Consider the following 16,991-nt stretch of genomic DNA (forward strand, 5'->3'; position numbering starts at 1 on the left):
TTGTTATTGTTCCACACACAAACGGCATAGTTTAGATTCTGCATTTACATAGTGTAGTTTTTTTTCCTAATACAGTTAAATTAAATATAGTGCCATAAATACTTTGATTGTAGATGCTATTTTTTTGAACAGCAATTATTTTTTAATGAATTTGTAAAACGTGAAATGCTTGAAAAAGGTTACAGTATAATAATAAAAAGTCTAATCGAAAGAATTATCTTTGGAAACCCAACCGTGTTTGCTCCATGGATGCAATGCTGCCATATGTCCAAAAGGCGGCAGAGCAACCTCTCATTTGCAACACACTAAAATGACGTCACGAGTTTCAAGTCGCAAACACACGAAGGTTGTCGTCACTAACGTGAAATTTATGGCGGCTCCCAAGACTCAACACGACTCAAAAATTGGGATTTATATCTGGTGAAATTTAAAAATGCAACGGGTGAACTTAAACGTTTCTGTTCAATGTTTCAGTTGTGAATTTTGCCATCCCCGTTGTTACAGGTAATCAAGCTGTGCATGTGCTGAAACGTTCAACAGTCGAACATACAAATGTTTAAAGTCAGATCAAGATCACATATAGGTTGCGTTTTAGGTTCATCCTGAAATTACACCCAATATCCTTAAACTTTCGTGATGTGGTGGTTTCTGGCCATGTGCATTATGTGAGGCCACACAGGCCAGCGTCGTGTCAACGTGCCCTAAAATCTGAAGTGGTTTTAATATGTCAGGCAGGGCTGCGAGCTGACCACCCGAGTGCCACTTTTGGCCACAGAGGTGTGTTGTAACTTTCCACTGCTTCAACCGAGCAAGCTTTGAAATGAATGTACTTCCTGTACGCAAAAAAAAAAAAAAAGGGCCGCATATGTTATTTGTTTGACCCTTGCAAACAATGTTGCAAAATGGAGCAGGCTAAACCGCATCAACATCCTGTTAGGGGGCCAAGACGGAGAACCACACGGGTTTAATGTGAGACATTAACCACTGTTTATTTCAAAACAAAATGCCTCACCAAAAAATACATAAAATCCTCTTCGCAAATGTCCATTTTTAGCAATGAAGGCCAAAAAATGTTCAACATGATATATATATATATATATCGGTGTTTTTTTTGTGTGTGGTTTTTTTTTTACATTCTTGACGTCGCCGATGTTGATCAATCCAAATTATTGAGTCGCACTCCGGAGTAAAGGCTGTCCTCCGGCTCTCTGTGTCTCCTGCTGTTGGACTGTCTCTTTTTGAAGTCCAGAGCCACGTACGGCAAAGCGTCGTCATCCACGCTCTGTAGAAAACGCCATTTCGGACATGAAAAGTGTGCGGGAGGGTGCGTAAAGTAATTAGTGGACCAACCTCGTCGCCCGCACGATCTTCTGGAGAATCTGGCTGTGGCGTTTTCCCTGTTAATAGAATCAAATGATATTTTTTTTCTCCTCCTTGTGCAAGTAAAAGAACGAAAAGAAGCGAAAGTATCACCTGAAAGGCGGTCATCTCTCCGGCTCTTTTTGCAAAGGAGACGCGTTAGAAAGACATTGACGATGACGGACGCGAGCAGAGATGCAAGCAGACAATACGTTAACACGTGTTTCCTTGCACCTGTGAGAAAACACACAATATAAGTTTTTTTCTCCCCCAGAATAACTTCCCTAGGTCAAATTTAGCGTCCACCTCCTATGTCCATCCTCGACCCATTTCCGAACACGATCTCCCCACAGGAGGCCACGGCGCAGTAGTACGTCCCGGCGTCAGTTAGCGCGGCGTCCCGCTTGGACAGCATGTAATCGCAACTCCCCTTTGACGCCGTCGCGCAGCCGCTGCCGTTCTCCGAGTGGACGTACAACAAGTGGGAGTCGCCCGGGGCCTTTCGGAACCAGTAGACGGTGTGCCCCCCGTCGCTGCTTCCGGGGTGCATGGTGCAGCTCAGGGTGGCGGAGCCCCCCGGGGGCACCGTGATTGATGTTGGATGCTGGATGACGGACAGGCGGCTGGATTCTGAAACAGAACTGAAATGAACTCACCGAGGAGCCACGTTTGGTCATTTGAGGGCTCGCAAATAGCTGGAAAATTATTGACACCAAAAAGTACAGAATAAAATGGGCAATGTGAAAATTAGGGGTGTCAAAATTAGTGTTTTAATTTTGAGTTAATTTAAAGTTGCTTTAACGCCACTATTTTTTTTTAACACTCGATTATTGGAAAGCCTGTACTGGGGGAATTCCAGTCGCAACGCAGCAGACACGGCCACGTCAACATCTAGCAGTAATAAATGTAATAATAATTAGAGCTGTCAAACGATTACATTTTTTAATCAGATTAATCACATTTTAGAATTTTGATTAACTCTTTGACTGCCAAAAACGTTAAATAACGTTTAGTAAAAACCTATGGAGGAGTGCCAAAGACGTCAAAAGACGTTTGTTTCAAAACAGAGGTGAAACTAACCATTTTCTATTGTTGATTACTGAAAAACGGAATAAGGTAGAAACAAACTTTATTTTCTGATGAAAGATGAGAGTCCAATCTTTCATTTGGTAGTATGTGTGTTTCCATAGTCCAAACACATAATTTTCTGTGGACCTTGAAAGATCAGTCAAAATGCTTAAAATCGGCTGGCACTGGGGACAACCCGTTTCTGAAAACGTCTGGCAGTCAAAGAGTTAATCATGATTAATTGCTTAGTAAAAAGCCTTTTTTATTTACTACCCCCCCCCCAAAAAAAAATACATTTAGAACAGATATAACATTTGCGATTAATAATGAGTTAACTACTGAAGTCATGCGATTAATTGCCATTATAAATTTAATCGCCTGACTATTAGTTTTTTTTTTTTTTGAACCAATGCCAGTCAGCACAAGGACTCAACTCTTGAGTAGTCACCGATACCAAGTATCGATACCACTAGTACTTTCGATACAAAAAATTCCCAACGATATATCCCAACGTAGCATTGAAGCAAATTAATGGCAATTATATATTCTTATAATTTCTCATTGCTGATTGGTAAAATGGCCACCAGTATCAACCACCGTCGCGAGTACCGATACCTCTGAAATTAGGTTCTGGTAACTGTCCGATACTCATACTCATCCCTAATTTTTGGCACCAAAAAAAAGCAGTTACATCGTTTCAGAGAAATCCTCTAAAAAAATTAAGTGGTGAGCTATCGATTATTAAACCTGGTGTGTTTTTAATGCTACTTTTTTTGTATTTCAAAATGGCCACCGACGCAGTGCACTATTCGACTTGACCGGGTGATTATTTTGTCATTATTATAAAAGAAAAGAGGCGGTATACCTTTCACAAGCAAAAAGATCCCACTTTCAAAGCTCATGATGTTGAGGATGCTCTGGCCGCAGTAGTACATGGCCGTGTCTGAGACCTGCACGTTAGAAATGTTCAGATGGAAGAAGTCTTCCCCGGGGTGGAGCGTCATCCGCTTGCTGAACTCCGTCGCTATCTGGCGGCCGTGGGAGTTTTGCCCGTAGACGTAAAGGCACGACACTATTTGGGGTTTGTCGCCCGCGACCTGCTTGTACCAGCACAGATATTTACCGCCCGAGTCAAAGTAGCAGGGGAGGCTGATGTTATCTCCCAGCTTGGCAAAAAGCACACTAGCGTCTGAAATGCATACAAAGGGACGTTACAAAGTTTTTGCTTCATTTTCTGGAGATAAAAAAAGTTGTGAACGACATAACTTACGGGCTCTCAAAAGAGCGACCAAGAGTATGCAGAGCTTGAACATCCCGTTCGCCGTTGAGACTTCTACCTTAATGGAGGTTCCGCAAAGAAGGGGGTTGAGGTCAAAAGCACACGCCTCCCTCCACCAGTGGAAAAAAAAAAAAATTGTCTTCTTGTCACAAAAGGCGGAGATTTGTGTCGTATGAGCTTGTGCAACAATGTTTAAAATTCTCTCGTGTGCTTTTTTCTCTCTCTCTCGCGCGACATTTGAGTTGTTTGGTGTCATGTTGTACTTGACTTGTTCACCCCAGTGATGACCCGCATGACACTCAGTTGAAATTATCTTGCAACGCAACGTTTATTCATCCAAAATGTTTTTCAGTACACACAAAACATAATGCTGTCCATTTTCCATTTGCAACAAAGTTAATCGTTAGCATTGCTAATGGTTGTTACTTTTGCCAAAATTGTATTTAGTTGGCCTGACACCCGGGGATCTGGATCAAAATAATTTACAATACAGGATTTAAAGTCAACCAAAAACATTTTGTTTACAATAGCATGTTCTATAGCCCCACTAGTCTAAACACGGCATTTCTGATTAACTCATTCACTGCCATTGAGGGCTATAGACGTCAAAAATTAATTTGAACTATTTCTATTAGTTAAATATTTGTTTCCACTTTTGTTAACAAGAGTGTGAAAACCTCAAAAATTTTTATTGTACATTTAGAACAGATATAAAATTTGTGATTAATCGTGAGTTAACTAGTGAAGTCATGCGATTAACTCTTTGACTGCCAGACGTTTTCAGAAAAGGGATGCCGTGGGTGCCAGCCGATTTAAGCATTTTGACTGATCTTTTGACTGATCTTTCAAGGTCCACAGAAAATTATGTGTTTGGACTATGGAAACACACATACTACCAAATGAAAGATTGGACTCTCATCTTTCATCAGAAAAAAAGTTTGTTTCTACCTTATTCCCTTTTTGAGTAATCAACAATAGAAAATGGTTTGTTTCACCTCTGTTTTGAAACAAACGTCTTTTAACGTCTTTGGCACTCCTCCATAGGATTTTACTAAACGTTATTTAACGTTTTTGGCAGTCAAAGAGTTAATTACAATTAAAATTTTAATCGCCTTCATTTTTTATAAACTTTTCTTCTTTTTTTTTTAATCGTGTCAGGTGAATAACATTTTTCATTGTAATTAATCACATGACTTCAATAATTAACTCACGATTAATCACAAATTTTATATCTATTCTGAATGTACAATATATTTTTTTAGGTTTTCATAGTCGTTTTAACAAATAGTTAAAATGAATTTTTGACGTCTAGAGCCGTCAATGGCAGTTAATATTGAGTTTGTGGAATATGAATTAAGCAACAAAATCAACCCGTTTTTATCCATCTCAGGAGGCAGCCATTTTGTCACTTGCTGTCGACTCGAAATTACATCGCAGTTGCTCAGGGCTCAAGTAACGACCAATCATGGCTTAGCTCAGAACGAAACATAAACAGAATCAGAAAACAGATGAGTCGTCAGCCGACAGCAAGTGGCAAAATGGCCGCCCCATGAGATGAATAAAAAACGGCTGGATTTTGCTGCTTTATTCATTCGTGTTTAGATTAGTTGGGCTGCATAGAAAATATTGTTGTAAAGAACATTTTTTGGTTGACTTCTTTTTTTTTTTTAAGTGCATTACTTGTCCCTACCTTAGCCAATTAAAAGCCTTTGACATAAATGTGACATCATCACATACGTCTCAAATCGAAAAGTACTGGTACTGTATACAAAGTACTGATTCCCTCCGTCCTGATGAGAGTATCGATTATTTCGAGAATGAAAGACGTAAATCAGGATTTCAAAGGGGTCTTTGGAATCTTTTCCCCCTGGATGCAAAGTCTCTTTGAAAAGATCATTTTTGTCCACTTTCCTTGTCTGCATCCGGATGAGCTCTGGTGCTCCCGACTGCCTCTTTGCCAGCGTTTTGACCTCGACCGGAGCAAGGCAGCGACCTTCGCAGCTCCAGCCGGGCGTCTGCGCACAGGAAGATGTAGAAGAGGGGATCGAGCATCGTGTTGAGGCTGGTCAGCCCGTAGCACAGGCGGTAGAGCAAGAAGATGGAGCGCTCCAGCGTGCACGGCTCGTCCGCCTGCAGCAAGGACACAAATCTGTATCCGCCCACTAGGTGGTAGGGTCCGAACACAGCGATGAAGTTGACCGTGATGACCACAAGGATGCCCACGATCTTGCGACGCTCGTGGGCTGACAGGGAGGGGGAGTGTCGCAGTGTGACCCAGATGTGGGCTGAGGTGTAGCTGAAATTATGAAAAAGGAATTAATATAGTTGATTATGGGATGCAACAATCTTGGGTCAGAAGTAACCCAATTATGGATCGAAAATGGACCGATCTACTTTATGGGTCAATCTGACCCAACTTTCTGGGTTGTTAGGCAAAAAACAAAACAGTTATCTATGTATAAAACAACACAAAAAGTTGGATCAGCTCCACTACTGGGTCAATTTGACCCAAATTGTTGGGTTGTTTTGCAAAAAAAAAAAAAAAAAGGTAATTATATATTTAAAAAAAAAACATGGAAACTTTTGTATAATACATCCGAGAAAGTCAGCTCCACTACTGGGTCAATTTGACCCAACATTCTGGTTTGTATTATACAAAATTTCGCTTTTTTTTTTTTTTGCGAAACAACACAGAAAGTCTACCTGGGTGAATTTGACCCAACTCCATGGGTTGTCTTATACAAATTTTTGACCCAAAGTTGAGTCAAAGGAATCCAAGTGGAGGATCTGACCCAACTGTATGGGTTGTTTTATATAAAATGTCCTCTATTTATAATTTTTTTTTGCAAAACAACCCCGAAAGTTGGGTCAAATTGACCCAGTAGTGGAGGATCTGCCCCAACTTTCTGGGTTGTTTTATACAAAATGACCCAATTTTTTAAATTAAAAGTTGGTCAAATTGACCCAAGTAGAAGATCTGACCCAACTTTCTGGGTTGTTTTTTTACAAAATGACCCAATTTTTGAACAAAGTTGAGTCAAATTAATCCAAGTGGAAGATCTGACCCAACTTTATGGTTTGTTTTATATAAAATGTCCTCTATTTATAATTTTTTTTTGCAAAACAACCCCAAAAGTTGGGTCAAATTGACCCAGTAGTGGAGGATCTGACCCAACGTTCTGGGTTGTTTTATACAAAATGACCCAATTTTTTAATTAAAAGTTGGGTCAAATTGGCCCAAGTAGAGGATCTGACCCAACTTTCTGGGTTGTTTTATACAAAATGACCCAATTTTTTACCAAAGTTGAGTCAAATTAATCCAAGTGGAGGATCTGACCCAACTTTATGGTTTGTTTTATATAAAATGTCCTCTTTTTTTTTTTTTTTTGCAAAACAACCCCGAAAGTTGGGTCAAATTGACCCAGTAGTGGATGATCTGACCCAACGTTCTGGGTTGTTTTATACAAAATTACCCAATTTTTAATTAAAAGTTGGGTCAAATTGACCCAAGTAGAGCATCTGACCCAACTTTCTGGGTTGTTTTATACAAAATGACCCAAATTGACCCAAGTAGAGGATCTGTCCATTTTGGACCCATAATTGGGTTATTTCTGACCCAACTTTTTAGAGTGAACTGTTTGCGGTGTAACTTACCCGAGTATGGCGCACGGCAACAGGAAGCCCAGAGCCACAGTGGCGATCTTGAAGTGAGCATATCTGGGGCTGACAGGATACTGCTCCAGACACAGTAGTTGCTCCGAGTGAAAAACGGATGGCAAGAGTCCGAAAAGGCAGAAGAGAAAAGTGAGCGTCCACACCGCCAAGCCCGACACGGCAGCCACCCGGATCGTCCTCACCCTGCGGCTGCTCAGCGGGAACACGATGGCCAGGCAGCGGTCCAACGCTATCAGGCACAGGAACATGACACTGGCGTAGACATTGACGTAAAAGACGTAGCCCACCAGCTCGCAGGTGAGCCCACCGTAGGGCCAGCGGTGGGCACCCTGGAGGTACAGGATCCACAGGGGCAAGGTGAGCAGCTGCAGGAGGTCGGACAGAAGCAAGTTGAGGATGTAGACCAGCTGGCAGCCACCGCTACCGGATCGGCCCAGGTGGTACAACCCCCACAGGGACAGCAGGTTACAGGGCAGGCCCACAGTGAAGACCAGGCCGTAAATGCAAGTCAGACCCAGTATGTCCGTGTCCAGGGGGAGACCGCAGCTGTCATTGGACATGTCGAACGCCGGACGCCTTGGCGTGATGCGCAGCTAGCCATTCAAGACGTGGAAAAAGCCAAGCTAAGGGCACAAATAACACCGGCAGCACGGAGAGAAAGAACCAAAAGCGTACTGCTACTTCATCTCGACCTTGTTGCTGACGGGCCCGCGCTCAACAAGTGCTGGGAACGCAGCGTCTGGACCGACTTTTGTCCATTCTTTGATCGTTTCCTCCACAGGAAGCCAACTTCTTGGGTTTTAAGGGCAACATCCTGAGACAAGAGAACGCCTTTCGGGCTTGAACAAAAACATACAGATGATGCGGTCACGCTGCAAATCCGCAATAATTAACACTTTGTGGTGTGATACATTATGGATTCGTATTATTTGTTGCTATTTTTTATTTTATTTTTTTTAAATTGGCTTTATCAGACCATGGCTGTAATTAGTACAAAATAGAAGAGATGATTCTGATATGGACGTACAGCTCAAAAAGACCTCACAGGAGAAACGACCTTTCACGTACAGGTTTTACAATATTGCGGAAATCAGACCAAGATTTGCAATGTCAAGGATTCCATGTCGTTAAGTGTTATGTACTTTGCTCCGGCACAACTGGGAGGGAAAACACAATTGGAATTGTCTTGGGGAAAGAATGGCTGCTGGAGACAATTGGCTTCAGGAAGTATTTTTAAAAAAGGGAAAGCTTGTTCGTATCCAATCCTTTATTTTGTTCCCCTTGAAAAATATCACCAGACTGATTTATTGATAATAAAAAAAAAACATACATGCATACTACATAATGACTAACGAACCAACCCAAGACACTCCCACCACACACAAACGAGCTTGACCTGGCCACCTTTTGTACCCTTTGATTCCCAGGCTGCGCTAATTATGAGTTCAGTGGTCATGTATTTTGGCAACAAAGCGCCCTCAGTCAACCAGAGAACATTTCATTCCCGTTTCATCTTTCTCCCGAACCTCCGACAGCAGACGGCCTTACAGATAAAAATGGCCGCCCACACAAAAACTCCAACAACACCGGAGATGAGAAGAAACACGTCCACGCAAAAGTAGGAGTACCAGGTGAGACTGTAAGCAACCGGCCGCAGATGCGACGCTCCCTTGTGCCTGGTGACGTACTCGATCCAGTAGACGGCGGTTTCCAAAGGAGGCGTCGGCCGATCATGATGGAGGCGAGAGAGTCGCCGCATGTTATCGCGGTAGCTTGGAGTCTCCAGAATATCCTTGAGAGCCTCCAGGAAGCCTTCCTTGGTGAGCGAGTTGACCTCCACCACCCGGGCTGCCCCGCGCACCTTCAACCGGAGAAGATTGTCAAACTGGTCGAAGAGCAACGGCAAGCCGAGGACTGGAACGCCGTGGTAGATGGCCTCGTACATCCCGTTGGTGCCCCCGTGAGCGACAAACGCACGGGTTTTGGGGTGTCCCAAGAGGTCTTTCTGAGGCAACCAATCCACCAGCAGGGTGTTGTTGCCCAAGGATGAAGGCTTTTCTCCCTTGATCCTCCAGATCACCTTCTGGGGGAGCTGAGCGAAGGCCGCCGCGATGGCCTCGGTGACCTCACGGGGCAGGGCGGACACCAGCGTTCCCAAAGTCATCACCACCAGCCCGTGCTCTCCTGAGCTCTCCGCGAAGGCTTCCAGATCGGGAGGCAAGGGCCGGGCCGTCTGGCACTGGAAGCCCCCGATGTAGACCACGTTGGGCATGGTCGGCCGCGGGAGCTCGAAGACAAAGTCTGACCTCACCAACCAGATATCCGCCGCGTGCTCCAAGGTCAGCAAGTCTGTTTTGGGAGGAAAGTGGCGCTGGAAGAGATCTGCGTAGGCTGGGTTGATGTAAAAGTGGAATTCGATGAGGCTGTAAATGTAATGTAGCGTGTTCTTAAGCCGTCCCTGAAAATCCATCTGGTCGTGGAGCTCACTTCCTGACACAGGGACGTAAGAGAGTGGGGAGGGGGCGATGGCAGAGTGGGTCTCGCCATTGTTCATCCATCGTACGTTGAAAACCATCGGCAGCTTGAGGTAATTCCCGAGAAGCACCCCCACCGTCAAGCCCGGGTCGGTTAACATCAGATCAAACTTGGCCTCTCGTAGCTTCTTCATGAAAACCGGGTTGTCAATCATTGCCGCGGCTGCTTCGGCGAGTATCCTATGACCCATCGCCAACATGTTTGTGAGTAAGCGCTGCTGGTAGAAGGTCCTCAAAAAAACGGCGGACTTGCGGACCTCAATAACATCTGTGAGGATTTTATTGTAATGGTCCTTTTTGGTGCCGTCCTCGAACATGGTGGCGGTGATAGAAGTGTAAAAGGAGGCATTGGTCGGGATGTACCAGCTGTTGGGGGAATGCAGCACCGTGAGCTGGTGGCCTCGGGAGTGTAGTTCTTTCAGGATCACCGCCATGTTGAGCCAGTGGCTGCCGTCCACCGGCACCACCAGGATCCTGCTGCTGTCGCATCCAGCCGGCCATAGCCACAGGAAGCCCAATGAGGCAAGGAGCGCTGCCAGGACCTTGGGCATTTCCTGGGAGAGACGATAAGTGGCATGAGGAAGTGTTATGTTGACTTTATTTCAAGTCGTTAAATCACAACTACTATGTGCATATATACATGTATGGATACATGCAGACGCTAGTATGTATGTATGTACAGGCTTGGGGAGTAACGGAATACATGTACCGCCGTTACGTAATCGGATTACAAAAAAAAATAAAAAATAACTGTATTCCATTACAGTTACAGGAAAAAACATGTAATCAGATTATAGGTATATTTTTAAAAAATGGGGATTACTTCGAGGGATTACATTTTCTACGATGAGAGAGAGTGTGAAAGAGGGCGAGAAAGAGAGAGAGACAGAGAGAGAGGACTGTGTGTGAGAGAGCGTTGCTACATGTCGGGGAGGTGGGAACGAACAAACTGACTAGTCGTGTCCTCCACCAAAGCTTCACGGACGGGAGGAGGAAATGGCGAACGGTATTCACTGGAACTTACTCGGAGCGAAAGTTTGAGCTGAGAGTCCAGCGGCATGCTACGCGCTGTAGCTTCTTGCTAGCTAGCCCGCTAGCCTACAACCATAATGCGAGTTACACCTTCCAAACAAATCTTCCTATCTATCTATCTATCTATCTATCTATCTATCTATCTATCTATCTATCTATCTATCTATCTATCTATCTATCTATCTATCTATCTATCTATCTATCTATCTATCTATCTAACTAACTAACTAACTGTGAGGTGTGGTTGCTTTCAGTGACAGTTCGAAAGCAGCAAATGGCATATATTGTGGTGATCTATTTTTTTTATTATTATTATTTTTTTCTTCATGAGCATACTCAATATTGGAGTAATCCAAAAGTAATCCAGTTACATTACTTTATTATTATGGTACTTGGATTACATTACTAACTGCATTTTTTAGCAGGTAACTTGTAACTGTAATGGATTACATTTGAAAAGTAACCCTCCTAACTCTGAGCACTTGACCCTCCAAAGGTCCCTCCCTTTTATTCTTTCCGAATATTTAAATCCTCATATAATAATGGTGACAAGCGGATAAATAGTGCAAACTGTTAATTAGCTCACCTCAGTTGTGTTTGTTGTTTTAAAATCCACAAATTTGCCTGCTAACGCTGTGATTCTCTGTGGCACTGAATAAACCAGCTGCCGGTCGGGTCAGAGTCCAACTTTGAGTTAATGATCGTGTGGCGAAACGTTCAAGCCAGGAAGTAATTTCTGAAGCACAGACTGAAATGCAAATCATTGTAGGCAGACCAATTTTTTGTCACACTCCTTAAAGCAACACTAAGCAACCTTCAGTTTATGTTGATTATGGCGACGCCATATGGACAAAAGCGGTAATGTTATGCCTGAAGGAAGACCACATTTCCCATGAGGACAAGCGCATTGTGTCGTTTTTGAGCTCACGCCAGTCAAATTGTTTTTCGACTTTGTAACGAATGGGGAAAAGAGGAAATGACATATGCCATAAAGCACATTTGTAGTTTTTTGTGTGGCAGTGTTCCTACCATCCTTCTCATAGTTGTTTAGTGCCAGTAAATATGATATAGACCTCCTCAGGCCATGGCAAAGGGGGCAGCCATTTTGCCACTTGCAGTCGACTGAAGATGACATCACAGTTTCTCAGGGCTCAGGCAACGACCAATCGTAGCTCACCTGTTTCCTGAAGCTGAGCTGTGATTGGTTGTTACCTGAGACCTGAGCAACTGTGATGTCATTTTCACTGGACAGCAAGTGGCAAAATGGCCTCCTTCTGATATTGATGATATTGCTCAACTCATATTTCACTAGCACGATATTAACCAGAATACTGTATTTAGACTAGTGGGGCTGCTTAGAACATATTATTGTCAAGATTTTTTGGGGGGGGTTGACTTTGGTTGACACTGCCACATTGAAGCTAATTGTTAGCCCCCCTAATGGAGTTTCCCATTGTATGTTAGCATTAAAGTAGCAGAGGCTATGTAGTGGCAGAAAATAAACGTGATTGACAGTAACCTTCATCTGAAAGTATCCTAGTATCGTAAGCCTACTAGAACATCAAAACATTTTAACAGGTGGTGTGTGCTTAATCCTATTTAACATAAATTGAAGCAAGATGTTGAGGTTGAGTTTCTGGAAAATTCCTTGCAGTTTCTTGAGTCCTTAATCAACCCAGGAGAGAGTGTGACGGGAAGGGCAGTGACGCCAAGGTCACACAAAGCACAGGGAAAATCACGTGCTCCAGTGAAGTAACCAAAGACCTGAATAGAGGAAGAACAATAATAATAATCACATTTATTTGCACCTTCTCAAGGTCCATCTGGAAGCCAAACGCGGATAAAAACTCTCGGGACGCTCGCTGGCCTTACGAAGGCTTCCTTCCTGCAATTGTCCCCGCAACTCGTGATCGCGGCACATTTGATTCCCAGTGTACTCGTCCGACAGCCGCTTTTGTTTGTTTTCTCAGCGGCGTTTTATGGTGCAGTCATTTTGCAGGGATTTCACACGAAGCTCGGCGTTCGTGTAAATCACTGGAGACAGCTTTGGAAAGTTTCGCGCACGCTGTGAAAAGACTTCTCACTTGAATTTAAAAACATTTTATTTTATTTATTTTTTTAATTCTATCACCATACTAATACAGGAGCAGTTTAGGTGGAATTATTTGACAAACTTAATTATGATATCATCATAAATTAGTGACATGAGGTGACGAATGTAGAAGTTTAATCAGCTGTTTGGCGACATTCCACGAGTGGCGACGTCCTCGGACCAGATCGGATATCAGCGCCTTGACGTCTGAACAAGACACAAAGTCCCAGAATGTTGCTCTCAGCTTCAGCGATGACGCAAAGGGGTGAAGAAGGTTTCTCAGGGCGCCATATTGACGAATGTGATGGGATTTTTTCGGGCTTGGATTTCGCGAGATATTTGGCACCAGGTGCACGGACCGCAGCAGCAAGCGTAGATGCAGTCGTGGCAAACTGTACCCTGTGGACAGAATGCATACAAGACTCATTCGAATTGAAGCAGGGCATTTGTTGGTCGGTTCATGTGGATATAAAAAGTCTACACAACCCTGTTAAAATGCTAGGTTTGAAAAAATAATAAAAATCGGAACAAAAATATGTTTCCCATCATTAACGTGATCTATTACCACTATAATTTATTCATTTTTCAAAAAACATTTTTCCAGAATTTAAATAACTGGGTTTGCAAAAGTATGCACACCCTCTCATAATTGGAATATAGTGCACCAATCAGGGCATTTATTGGTTGGTTCATGTGGATATAAAAAGTCTACACAACCCTGTTTGAATGCTAGGTTTAAAAAATAAAAATAAAAAATCTGAACAAAAATATGTTTCCCATCATTAACGTGATCTATTACCACTATAATTCATTCATTTTTCAAAATACATTTTTCAAAAATTTAAATAACTGGGTTTGCAAAAGTATGCACACCCTCTCATAATTGGAATATAGTGCACCAATCAGGGCATTTATTGGTTGGTTCATGTGGATATAAAAAGTCTACACAACCCTGTTTGAATGCTAGGTTTAAAAAATAAAAATAAAAAATCTGAACAAAAATATGTTTCCCATCATTAACGTGATCTATTACCACTATAATTCATTCATTTTTCAAAATACATTTTTCAAAAATTTAAATAACTTTCAAAAATTTAAATAACTGGGTTTGCAAAAGTATGCACACCCTCTCATAATTGGAATATAGTGCACCAATCAGGGCATTTATTGGTCGGTTCATGTGGATATAAAAAGTCTACACAACCCTGTTTGAATGCTAGGTTTAAAAAAAATAATAAAAAAAATCTGAACAAAAATATGTTTCCCATCATTAACGTGATCTATTACCACTATAATTCATTCATTTTTCAAAATACATTTTTCAAAAATTTAAATAACTGGGTTTGCAAAAGTATGCACACCCTCTCATAATTGGAATATAGTGCACCAATCAGGGCATTTATTGGTCGGTTCATGTGGATGTAAAAAGTCTACACAACCCTGTTTGAATGCTAGGTTTAAAAAATAAATAATAATAATCTGAACAAAAATATGTTTCCCATCATTAACGTGATCTATTACCACTATAATTCATTCATTTTTCAAAATACATTTTTCAAAAATTTAAATAACTGGGTTTGCAAAAGTATGCACACCCTCTCATAATTGGAATATAGTGCACCAATCAGGGCATTTATTGGTCGGTTCATGTGGATATAAAAAGTCTACACAACCCTGTTTGAATGCTAGGTTTAAAAAAAATAAAAATAAAAATCTGAACAAAAATATGTTTCCCAACATTAACGTGATCTATTACCACTATAATTCATTTATTTTTCAAAATACATTTTTCAAAAATTTAAATAACTGGGTTTGCAAAAGTATGCACACCCTCTCATAATTGGAATATAGTGCACCAATCAGGGCATTTATTGGTCGGTTCATGTGGATATAAAAAGTCTACACAACCCTGTTTGAATGCTAGGTTTAAAAAAATAAATAAAATAAATCTGAACAAAAATATGTTTCCCATCATTAACGTGATCTATTACCACTATAATTCATTCATTTTTCAAAATACATTTTTCAAAAATTAAAATAACTGGGTTTGCAAAAGTATGCACACCCTCTCATAATTGGAATATAGAAAAACACTGATTGTTATTTTGAATTGTTCATAAGTCTGTTCCAGCTGGAAAAAAAATATTTTGGTGATGAGCAGTGTTATGTTTGTGCCCTTTGGAATGAAGAACAAAAGGTTCATGCATGCTTTCATCAGATTTTTAACATCTCCCAAACTTATGTAGGTAAATGCGTCCTGTTCTGATGAAACCAAGGATCACAATTCCAAAAGGCATATTTAGGTCTGTTTTTCTTTTCAGCTAGAACTGAGACACAAGTGGAAAGGAATTATGAACAGTTCAAAATAGCAAGTCAGCTTGTCATAAAAACCTTGTATTTGAACAGGGGTGTGTAGACTTTTTTTTTATTTTTAAATCCACTGTACATCTCTATCAGTGAGGTGGAACAATCCAATTATCAATTTTTCCCATTTTGTGTACCTGTATGCCATAGCGCTGGCGTACGGACACCCTGAGGGCGGTGGTCATGGGTGGGATGACCCCAAAGGCGTCCAGCAACGGCAGACAAAGGCACTCGCCGGCGTCGTGCGACGTTTTACACGTGAAGCACGGAAGGCACCAGCAGGCGAAACAACCTGCAAAGAGGGAATATTGGAATGCCGTACCCGCATCACGTCGTGACGTTATCACATAAAACATCAAGTGCAGCTGAACTAACCGTCCCTTAACCCTCCGTGCAACGCCTCATCTCCAATATGAAGCTTCTGATAGCATTTCCCTCACACTAAATCATGTCTAGCCATCATTTGCACCCTGGCATGGAAATTGCTGTAGCACAGGAGAAAGCTTGCTCACATTGGGGCAGGTCGTCGAAGCAGTCGCAGATGTCCGAGCTCCACTGGTTGTTCAGGCTGGTCATGGTGGTTAAGGTGAAGGGCTTGGGTTGGTTCAACTGATGAGACATCGCTGCGGTTTCGGAGGGGGGGGGGGTGTGATGAAATATGGGAGTCAAAGCTGAGGAAGGCCAAACAGACGTCCACAATCATGAAATGAACCAAGCCATTAATCAAAAGGCAAAAACATGACTGAAGACGTCATGCGTATGCAAACATTCAAAAAAGATGACAAACAGGACATACTTACATGAGTGGAACTCGTTTATGATCCGGTCAGAAGAGACAGTCAGTGAGTGATGCACGAGCCTCCATTTTATAGCCGTACGGCCTGGTCGCACGAACTAGTCGGGCCGGTCCAATAGCGTGCGACAACGAAATTCGACAGTGACTGATTAGATTAGATCATCGTGATGCAAAAAAAATGAATGTTCAGTGCTGTCCTGTTGTACGCACATGCCTAATGCATTGCAACATGTGTGTGTGTGTGTGTGTGTGTTTTTTTTGTAGCTGGCCTCATTGTTTTTATTGCAATATTTTAGTTCAGGATCAGAGACTTCTGCTGACATTTTGATGACTTCAATCAAGCGATATATTATTTTTTGTTTTTAATTTAGATTTGTAAATATACCTTTAAAAATCCATGGCTAACATTTTTTTTCACAACAATTATTTTTAACTTCTGGACACATAGTTACATTCATTTGGGTTCAATTCCATTGAGCATTAAAAAAGGGAAACATTTGTGTTTTTCATTGTATTATATTTATAAAGAAACACAATAAATTTCATGGTGGCACACGACTTTTGTACTATGTAAACATTTTCAATACAACCTGTCGGACAGCAAACAGGCAGTTCTATCCTTTTTTATCCGATTATGTCAATAACGTACTAAATTTATGCAGAAATATAAAAATCTAATCATAAACTGTATTAAACTGGCATTCCAATTTCAGTATATTTGTGATTACATCGAGACGAATTCATCATAATTCATCAGTGTTGACTTTTTTGGGGTGTAACTTGGAACAAAAC

General features: G+C 41.8%; 4 protein-coding genes across 4 annotated transcripts; all 4 read right to left on the reverse strand.

Annotated features, from left to right (window-relative positions):
• Window positions 1-969: 969 nt before the first annotated feature.
• On the reverse strand, window positions 970-3,855 carry LOC144034526 (uncharacterized). The gene is made up of 6 exons (XM_077543345.1): window positions 3,698-3,855; window positions 3,293-3,616; window positions 1,666-1,989; window positions 1,474-1,593; window positions 1,351-1,397; window positions 970-1,282 (listed from the first exon to the last, which is right to left on the reverse strand). The coding sequence occupies exons 1-6, from the start codon at window positions 3,738-3,740 to the stop codon at window positions 1,157-1,159; spliced, it is 984 nt and encodes a 327-aa protein (XP_077399471.1). The 5' UTR covers window positions 3,741-3,855; the 3' UTR covers window positions 970-1,156.
• A 160-nt stretch (window positions 3,856-4,015) lies between these two features.
• LOC144034527 (G-protein coupled receptor 4) lies at window positions 4,016-7,950 on the reverse strand. Its single transcript, XM_077543346.1, has 2 exons — window positions 7,361-7,950; window positions 4,016-6,002 (listed from the first exon to the last, which is right to left on the reverse strand). Exons 1-2 carry the CDS (start codon window positions 7,939-7,941, stop codon window positions 5,600-5,602), a joined length of 984 nt encoding a protein of 327 aa, XP_077399472.1. The 5' UTR covers window positions 7,942-7,950; the 3' UTR covers window positions 4,016-5,599.
• Window positions 7,951-8,879: 929 nt separating this feature from the next.
• On the reverse strand, window positions 8,880-11,681 carry ugt5g1 (UDP glucuronosyltransferase 5 family, polypeptide G1). The gene is made up of 2 exons (XM_077543343.1): window positions 11,534-11,681; window positions 8,880-10,469 (listed from the first exon to the last, which is right to left on the reverse strand). Exon 2 carries the CDS (start codon window positions 10,464-10,466, stop codon window positions 8,880-8,882), a length of 1,587 nt encoding a protein of 528 aa, XP_077399469.1. The 5' UTR covers window positions 10,467-10,469; window positions 11,534-11,681.
• Window positions 11,682-13,031: 1,350 nt separating this feature from the next.
• Window positions 13,032-16,350, reverse strand: ponzr4 (plac8 onzin related protein 4). The gene is made up of 4 exons (XM_077543349.1): window positions 16,204-16,350; window positions 15,916-16,074; window positions 15,541-15,695; window positions 13,032-13,438 (listed from the first exon to the last, which is right to left on the reverse strand). The coding sequence occupies exons 2-4, from the start codon at window positions 16,022-16,024 to the stop codon at window positions 13,319-13,321; spliced, it is 384 nt and encodes a 127-aa protein (XP_077399475.1). The 5' UTR covers window positions 16,025-16,074; window positions 16,204-16,350; the 3' UTR covers window positions 13,032-13,318.
• Window positions 16,351-16,991: the final 641 nt, after the last annotated feature.

Source organism: Vanacampus margaritifer, chromosome 15 (genome assembly GCF_051991255.1).
Source record: "Vanacampus margaritifer isolate UIUO_Vmar chromosome 15, RoL_Vmar_1.0, whole genome shotgun sequence".
NCBI lineage: Eukaryota > Metazoa > Chordata > Actinopteri > Syngnathiformes > Syngnathidae > Vanacampus > Vanacampus margaritifer.

Bases quoted from the DNA above. Each gene is read 5' to 3' on its own strand.
- LOC144034526 (XM_077543345.1), bottom strand. From the start codon at position 3,740: ATGTTCAAGCTCTGCATACTCTTGGTCGCTCTTTTGAGAGCCC. The intron at 1,594-1,665 runs GTGGACGCTAAA...GTTTTCTCACAG, and splicing joins GTCGAGGATGGACATAGGAG to GTGCAAGGAAACACGTGTTA. The intron at 1,398-1,473 runs GTGATACTTTCG...TTCTATTAACAG, and splicing joins GAGAGATGACCGCCTTTCAG to GGAAAACGCCACAGCCAGAT.
- LOC144034527 (XM_077543346.1), bottom strand. From the start codon at position 7,941: ATGTCCAATGACAGCTGCGGTCTCCCCCTGGACACGGACATACTGGGT. The intron at 6,003-7,360 runs GTAAGTTACACC...TCATAATTTCAG, and splicing joins TTGCCGTGCGCCATACTCGG to CTACACCTCAGCCCACATCT.
- ugt5g1 (XM_077543343.1), bottom strand. From the start codon at position 10,466: ATGCCCAAGGTCCTGGCAGCGCTCCTTGCCTCATTGGGCTTCCTGTGG.
- ponzr4 (XM_077543349.1), bottom strand. From the start codon at position 16,024: ATGTCTCATCAGTTGAACCAACCCAAGCCCTTCACCTTAACCACCATG. The intron at 15,696-15,915 runs GTGAGCAAGCTT...CCCTCTTTGCAG, and splicing joins CTTCGACGACCTGCCCCAAT to GTTGTTTCGCCTGCTGGTGC. The intron at 13,439-15,540 runs GTACACAAAATG...TTCTGTCCACAG, and splicing joins GCCAGCGCTATGGCATACAG to GGTACAGTTTGCCACGACTG.